Raw genomic sequence first — 8,414 nt, forward strand, 5'->3', positions numbered from 1 at the left:
AGGCGCCAAGCTTCTGGGGTGCTCCTGTGGGTTCTCCTCTGCTTGAGTACCAGTTGGGGGAATGGAGGACTTGGGATTCTGACAGCCCATCACCAAGTTCCCCTGTTGTACGGCCCTAGGAGACCATCACCACACGGGGGGGCGGGGTGCGAGCCTGCATCCCCACCGGGGTCACCTGGGCAGCCCTGAGGATGGAGGGACACGGGACAAGGAGGAGCTCGGGGGCCCGAGGATGGATCCGGGAAGAGGGGCACGGAGCACCGGGCTCTGAGCATTGAGGGAACCCCGCAGGTGCTTGGCTGGAACTGGGGCTCGCCCGCCGGAAGGTCCCGCGGTGACGGGAGCAGAAGGGGGAACCCGACCCGGCGGCGGGAACAGGGGCCGGGCGGCGGGGACAGGGGCCGGCCTCTCTCGGCCCGGCTCCCCCAGCTCCGGCCACAGAACTACCGCGCTCAACCGCGCACCTCCCAGCGCCGACTCCAGCGCTGCGCGATGGCCCTCGCCTTATATACCCTGCTAAAAATAGCCTGCGCCGCGTCCTTCCAATCAGAGGGGGCCGAGTTCGAATTGCACCAATGGGAAAGGCCGTGATGGAGAGGCTCGGTCACGCCAGGCGGGGCCGCTGTGTGTCGGCAGCGCTGATTGGTCGCAGCTGACATCATCGTCGCGCAGCCCCCGGGACTGGCACGGCGGGATTGGGTGGCCCGCGGGGCGGGGCTCGGAGCTGGTCACGTGGGGGGAGGAGGAGTGGGGGGAGCCAGGCGGGGGAGGAGGGGGGAGGCTGGCAGCGGAGCTTTGAATAGGGAAGTTTTGCAGGGGTTACGTTTGCAGTCAGTCCGCTGTTTGCAAATATTGTGTGGGCTCCGTGCTGCGGGCTGCGGGAGGGTCCGGACCCGGCGTCGGATTGCAGAGCCCCGGAGTTTGCATGAAACTTTCACCTGCGCGCCCGGGGACAGTTTCGGCTCCGACTCCAGATCGCTCTCCTCCCTGTTTTCCCGGACTGTCTTTTTTTTTCCAACCCGACATGGATGTGCTTCCAATGTGTAGCATCTTCCAGGAACTCCAGATCGTGCACGAAACGGGCTACTTCTCGGCTCTGCCGTCCTTGGAGGAATATTGGCAACAGGTAAATACGGATTGTTTTTCACGTGCCCGGTGCGCCGAGGAGGGAGTTGCGCCAAGGCGCCGGCAAGATGGTGTGTGCTTGGAAGTGCATTCTTTTTTTTTTTATTATTTATTTTTTTAAATGATGATTATTGTTTGCTTAATTTTTTAAAGAATTAAAATAATGATCTTAAGATGCCTGGGATGGTGATGAAGGCACTGGGAAGCCGGCCTTCCGCAGCGAGGAGTGGAGTTGTCATTTGTGTAGAGCTGAGAGTGGTTTGGTTTTTTTTTTTTTTTTTTTTTTTTTTTTTTTTTTTTTCCGATCCACCCGAGGGGGAACCCCGGATTCCTCTGCCTGATCCAGGCAGCCGTTGGCACAAGTTCGGGGCTTGTACGAGGTCCAAACTCCACAGCTGGACTTTGTCATATGAACGAACTTGCCCTGACTGCCAAGGGATGTTTTTTTGTTGTTGTTTTTTTTCCTGAAGGATTTTGTTTTTGTTTTGATGTTTGCCCATCCAATTTTTCTTTCAAGCCTAGTATTTTCCCAGCGAAACGTACAGCAGCTCCGTTTGAACTCAAGGCCGTTTTCTGTTTCTTTTTCCTTCTGGATGTTTTCTTAACATTCGCCTGATTTTTCTTACCTGCTTCTCTGGTTGACGGCCGGCGGGGGTGGGGGGGCGGTTGTTTGCACCCTGGTGACTTGTCAGTCATATGACAATGAGTCCTACCTAGTTGCTTCTGGTCTTTGGGGGAAGAAGAACCTCGATTTCCTTCATTTTAGTGGAACCAGAATGTGGGGCATCAGAAATTTATGAAACTAAGTTGGGTTTTTATTGTTTTGTTTTTGTGGGTTTTTTTTTTTTTTTTTTTTTTTTTTTTTTTTTTTGGTGTTTTTTTTTTTTTTTTTTTTTTTGGTTTTTTTTCTTCTTCCTCTCATTCTAATTCCTAGGGCTCCCAGAGTGGCGAGAGACTCTCCAACAGTTGTCCCATTGTCTTTAAAATCTTAGAGGAGAGGGGTTTGCTGGTTGTCTCTCCGCCCTGCTGGGCTGTTTGTTTTTTTGTCTCCAAGTGAGTTAGCAGATGAGATATAGTCTGTGGGTTTCAAAGGTTCACAGGCTTTTAAGACGAGAAAAGCTTAAAGTGTAGCCGCAGCCTTCACAGGCAGGCTTAATTGTTCATCCTTTCCTGCCTTCCTCTCCCTCCCCGTCTTTCCCCCTCTAAGAAGCTGCTCCCTGGGACGTGATTGAAATTGATCTAAGTAGTTTCCTCTAGGCATTTGGGATTTGGGCAACAAGCCAGACTTGGCTCCTGGTCCCCTTCAGAGCCTTTTAAACTCCCAGAGAGCTTCCTTCAGGTCCTCACTGCCCCGCAGCATAATGGAGATTTTTAAATTGGCCAGTTGAAGTTTAAGATCTCCATAAACGCGCTTACCTTTTCCTTTGGAACGTCCATAAAACGTGTCTCTCCCTTTCTTCAGAACACCATAGAATGCACTGTAACAGACACTGAATTTTTAGGGGGCAAGAGAAAATAACCGCCCACACCCTCCCTTTGCTTACTATGTGAAGTCTACACGGGGAGGGGGTAGGGCAGGTATGTGGTGTCATGACAGAAGGCACATGGTTGAGTAAGCACCAGCCCTTTTGCTAGTAACCTGTGCTCAAGATGGTCTGTACTCTGATAACAACGATTTGTGGTCGTTTGGTGTTGAAATTTCAATCTCCATAGAACAGAACAGTCAGTGGATCTGACAACCTTATATGGGCATGTAGGCAAACCTAGTGAAAAATCAGGGCAGACAAAATTTAATCCTAAAATGTTTCCTACCATTTTTCTTTTCCAGTGGCTAGAAAGTTTGAAATGGTGGGGAGAGGGGAAGCTGATCTCGGCAGTTGTGTAGCTCCTTGACAGGTTGGTTGCGGGGCTGGGGAAGGGGTACCCCCTGTCCATGACACACTGCATGTTCATTTGAGCTGGGTCCTTAATGTGGCTGCTGGTCAGAATTTCAAAAGGAAGTCTCCTTTGGCATTGCGCGAAAGAAATAAGAGTGATGACTCATACTGTTGTACTCTCGGCCAGGAGATAAAGTTCTTGTTCATTGTGGGACTCCCAGAAGGGCTGGGGAGTAATTTCCCCCCTCCATCCTCTCCAACAGCAGATGACCATTCTGGAAGGATTCTTCCACTCTGTTGTTGAAGCGTCTTGTTTCCCTCTGACCACTGTGTAGGTCATTAAAGTTTGGTGGCGTCCACAGCCCTGCACTTGGGGAATGGCATTTAAAAAAAATATCCTAGGTCTCAGCTACACAGGAAATGGGAGGTTTCTCTGCAACTCTGTTGACGTTCCCCAAAACAGACGGCTATGTGCTGTCTGCTCTCTGACTACGGCGGGCCCTGTGTTGTCAGCTGTATCCCCAAGGGGGTCTGTCAGACCATACTGTGTGCTGTGCAGTCTTTCTGTCTTGTGTGAATGCTTGTGGCCTGTGTGAGCCCTGGATAGCTGGGGCATTCTTTGCTGCACATGGTCCTGGAGTCTGTCAGAGGATCTGGTTAAACCTGTTGGGTGGGGGTGATGTGATGTGTATAAGACTGATTTTCTTTGTGTGGCTTACAGGAACCTCATTAGAAATGTCAACACTTGTAACTATAACAACAAAACAGGCTTAGTGATCATCACTCATTATGGCCATTGGCCCAACGGGAGAAACCAAGAGGTCTCACCTCTGCTTCACTTTCTGAATTCTTCCCATTCCTAGAAACAGCTTTCCTCTAACTTTCCTAAGGATGTAGATTCCCATTTCAAAAGACTTTGTGCCCCATAATGCGTGACACAGAAACAATTTATCTGTCCTTTGTTGTTGCATGATTTTTTTTTTTTTTGAAATGTGTTTTCAGTTCCACTCTCAGTAAGTCATAACAATCACGTGCCTTCTTGTGGTTCATTTTGCACAGACCTGCCTGGAGTTGGAACGCTACCTCCAGAGCGAGCCCTGCTATGTGTCAGCCTCTGAAATAAAATTTGACAGCCAGGAAGATCTGTGGACCAAAATCATTCTAGCACGAGAGAAGAAGGAAGAATCAGAACTGAAGATTTCTTGCAGTCCCCCAGAAGACCCTCTGAACAGCCCCAACTTTAGTTATAACTTAGAGACCAACAGTCTGAACTCTGATGTTAGTAGTGAGTCTTCGGACAGTTCTGAGGAACTTTCACCCACCACCAAGTTTACCTCTGATCCCATTGGCGAAGTCTTAGTCAATTCAGGAACTCTGAGCTCCTCCGTCACTTCTACACCTCCTTCTTCTCCAGAACTGAGCAGGGAATCTTCTCAACTGTGGGGCTGTGGGCCAGGAGACCTGCCTTCACCCGGGAAGGTGCGCAGTGGGACTTCGGGGAAGCCTGGTGACAAGTGTGGTGGAGATGGCTCTCCAGACGGTAGAAGGAGGGTGCATAGATGCCACTTTAACGGCTGCAGGAAAGTTTACACCAAAAGTTCTCACTTGAAAGCACACCAACGTACTCACACAGGTCAGTCCCCTCATGGTACCTGGGAGGTCCGCCACTGGTGAATTGTACCAGCCCTGGGGGGGAACCAGGGCTCCACAGGATGTGGTCGTGAGAAAAGAAATCCTCACTTCCTAAATTCATGTCACCAAGGAATTGGGTCTTTTTGAGTTGAGAGTAGAGTTTTAAAAGACTGGACATTTGAATTAGATGGCTGATTCCTGCTTTCAGATTAAACAAGAGACTAAATCCTATTCTTCAAACCTCTACCTACTTGGTGCTCACTTCCCCACTGCACATGCATCGTGCTGTGTTGGGCTGTTCCTCTTTTTTTGTCATGTAAGTCGAGGGTGAGGACAGAGGGTCCTTGGGCCATGTGGAATTTGCTAGTGTTGACACTGGTTTTATGGACACCTGAGTGTGAGCCATAGGCTCTGTCAGCAGCAGTCTTAGTCTGAGGGTATCTATTGGGTAGACTCTGTGTCACATAGCCGTTTAGAACAGGGGTTCCCTAATGAAATGCCATTACTGAGATGAAAGCTCAGATCAAAAATACCATAAGCACTTAAGGGCTAAGTGAGAGAGAATCACAGCAGACTTTGAGCTCAGAAAGACCCACTGTTGCAAATTCTTATCCTACAATATGACAGTCAAGTTCTGAGAGATAAAGTTGGAGTCTCGAAATCACACCATGACAGAGATGGGAGAGGATATAGGTGTCCCCCAAACCAGGCAGCATGTGACCTAGACTGACTTTGGCATTTAAAAAAAAAATTCTCAGCATTTTATTGCATGCACATTTATAATTTGACCAGGGAATGATGTGCGCTGATTTGGTTGACGGCCACTTAGAAAGTGATGTTAAAGCCTTCAAATGAGGGTTCTCAGAAACTCAAGACTTCAGTTTGGTAGAAATGTGGATGGTCCCGGAGGAAACTATAGACATCCCAAGAGAAGCAAGTAAGGAACTAGGTAGTGCTGGAGGGGAGCCATTTCCATGGAGAAAGCTGTAAATCTCAGACCCTCCATAGGGCTGTGGGTCCTGTGGCCTGACACCTCACCCTGCAAGTATGTCATAAGTCTGAGAAGCTGTCACTGTTATGAGTTAACTTCGATTTTTTGCATGACCTTTGTCAAACTTGGGTCCCTGGAACAATAGCTGGAGGCTTCAGACTAGGTCAGGAAGGAAAGTATACTTGTGACTTGTAACTTGCCATTACTGTGCCCTCAATGAAAGCATATAGTGAGTGGGGTCTTAGACCACAGGGACCCTAATGCTGCGTCCTGCTGCTGTGTATGTGTTGAATCTTCCCCAGTGTGTCCATGAAGTCATGACATCCTTTTCATCTGCTCTGTTCCCAGGAGAAAAGCCTTACAGATGCTCATGGGAAGGGTGTGAGTGGCGTTTTGCAAGAAGTGATGAGTTAACCAGACACTTCCGAAAGCACACCGGTGCCAAGCCTTTCAAATGTTCTCACTGTGACAGGTACGTGCATGAGGGCTTTGCAAGAAGAGAAGCATGGAATCATGGGAATGAGAAATGACCAGAGGAGAGTAGGTGTATGATAGGCCTTGGAAAGAAGGCCAACAGTTTCCTGTCATTTGTTGACTTTTCTTTTAAGCCTGGGGCTTTTTCAGAACATCTCTGACACATGGAGGGGCCTTGTTGGCCAGCAGGGAACCAGGTGTCTGTGAACAGTGTTTTCAAGATGGGCCTCCAGCAGTTTGCAAATTTGAAAGGTTAGAGGGGAGTTCAGTTCAGACTCCACAGAACTTCATCTCTGTTGATTGGAGGCCTCTTGAATTTATATTCCTGTCCCTTGGAATTCCTTGTCCCTAAAAGGTTGGCAAGAGCTCAAAGGAATTGGACAGGGAAGTATGGTGTTTGGTCTGTCACCCAAGCCAGGGGGGAATCTAACTTCTTTGTTTCTGATTTGCCCTTGCAGGTGTTTCTCCAGGTCTGACCACCTGGCCCTGCACATGAAGAGGCATCTCTGAGGGAGAAGGGTGAATTCTGTAGGCTAAAAGAGGCTTCCAGGCTGAGAGGCGGCCGTGGAAGAAGGGATGCGTGTTCCAACCAAAGCATGCCGTTCTGCTCCCTACCCAGTTGCCTCCAGGGGCCTCTCTTTGGAAGGTCTTTTGAGGGCTACAAAAGTTGTGTCAGAAGCGGGGTAGCACCCATGGTGTATGGTGTTCGGGTGGCCCTGGACTCGCCACTGGTTCCTAACCCGAGGGGCTCTGGAGCCCTCTGCCGTGAGCATGTGCACTGAGAATGTTAATGGGTGGGCTGACTGTATGTTGAGGATCTATTACTGACTGTATGGTGAGGCAGACTTTTTTTTTCCCCCTTGTGGTAGCAAATAACTGCAAGATACAGAAAAAAAAAGCAGTTTGAATGTTTTGTGTGTAAGGAGTATACAAAGAGATGAGATGACCACCAGTCATTTCCTGAGCGGTATCTGCACCTTAGAAAAAAAAGTTAAAAAAAAAAAAATAACAAAAAAATAAATAAAACAAAAACAAAACAACAAAAAAAGGAGGGTGGGAAGGGGAGCTCAGGACCCCAGAGTGGCAAGTGGTAAGGGAGGGGGAGCCCCGTCCCTGTCTCCTGTGTGAAAGGACCTTTTGGTGTCTGGTGCAGCTATAAAACGTGCAATGTGTCAAGTAGCTTGTTTTACTGGCTACCACGGAGCTCATTTGTAACCCATTGTATAAGCTGTATTTACAAATATTACACAGTGGTAATTTTCCCTTATAATACAAAAGTCATGCATGGTCTGGGGAACCGTATGCTTTTCCATTTTTAAATCTGGACTCCAATCGTGATTCCGATTAATAAGCAGTTGTAAGATTCAATTTGTCTGATACAACGAACGATCCCATAGCCATCGAGGCCTGGCAAGACACGACTTTCCCCGTCTTCTGTTTTCTAGCGCTCTCCCAGTCCAGAATGCTATTGTGCAGTGTAGGGTTATTTCTAAAGGATTCAGAATTTAAATTCACTTTTTGGAGAATCTTGAGATGCCCTTGGAAGAAATTGGACACGTGTTGAAAGTCTAAAAGCTTGGGGCTGAAAATTGCTGGTCTAATGTGACATTAGGCTAAGAACTTAAAATTCCTTTCTCAGTCGGGGAGATGAAACCACTAAGCTTAGAAACCGTTTGCTCATGCAACTAGGTCTCTCTTATTTATGCCTTGAGGACTAATTTCTGGTTTTCTAGCTGTTAATGCACTGTTGACCTTCATAATGGTGCCTTACGCAACTGACCCCATCTGTGGGGTCACATACAGGGGTATGGGTGATGCATGCTTAATTAAGGCTCTTTTTTCACCTGGCATTGTACTGTATCAATGTATAATATGGAAAAAAGAAAAAAAAAAAAAAAGAAAAAAAAACTTCTTTAAGATCCTCCACAAAGACAAATAGATGAAAACTCTTTTGACATGTCAGTATGAGTTCATTTCAGACAACCTGACTGTCAGTGTTAAAATGGGGAAAAAAAATAGACCTGATCACTGAAAATTCTGACCAGTTCTGCTATCATGAGACTTCTTAGAGACCTTGCACAACAACTGTATAGATCACACACACCGGCTGTATTTAATATGTAACAAAGATACAGAAGTATAAAAATAAATAAAACCAATGTCAATGTTTTGCTTAAGAGGCACAAGTTTCACATACCTGTCTAGCTATCTGTTGGTAATACAGAAAGTATACTACTTTTTTTTTAAAGTGGATGAAATTTCTTGTGTATGTATATTTGTGTGTATAGTATGTGTATGTATGTGTATATATATAT

General features: G+C 47.3%; 1 protein-coding gene across 1 annotated transcript in view; it reads left to right on the plus strand.

Annotated features, from left to right (window-relative positions):
- Nucleotides 1–786: 786 nt before the first annotated feature.
- The window catches only part of Klf6 (Kruppel like factor 6), a gene marked incomplete in the record, with an annotated part of 8,482 nt that continues 854 nt past the window's right edge, over nucleotides 787–8,414 (plus strand). Inside the window, 4 exon segments of the mRNA XM_008835736.3 lie at nucleotides 787–1,126; nucleotides 4,062–4,635; nucleotides 5,974–6,097; nucleotides 6,558–8,414. Of these exon segments, the coding sequence (XP_008833958.1) occupies nucleotides 926–1,126; nucleotides 4,062–4,635; nucleotides 5,974–6,097; nucleotides 6,558–6,609 (951 nt within the window).

Source organism: Nannospalax galili, unplaced genomic scaffold (genome assembly GCF_000622305.1).
Source record: "Nannospalax galili isolate Female #2095 unplaced genomic scaffold, S.galili_v1.0 scaffold437, whole genome shotgun sequence".
Taxonomy (NCBI): Eukaryota; Metazoa; Chordata; class Mammalia; order Rodentia; family Spalacidae; genus Nannospalax; species Nannospalax galili.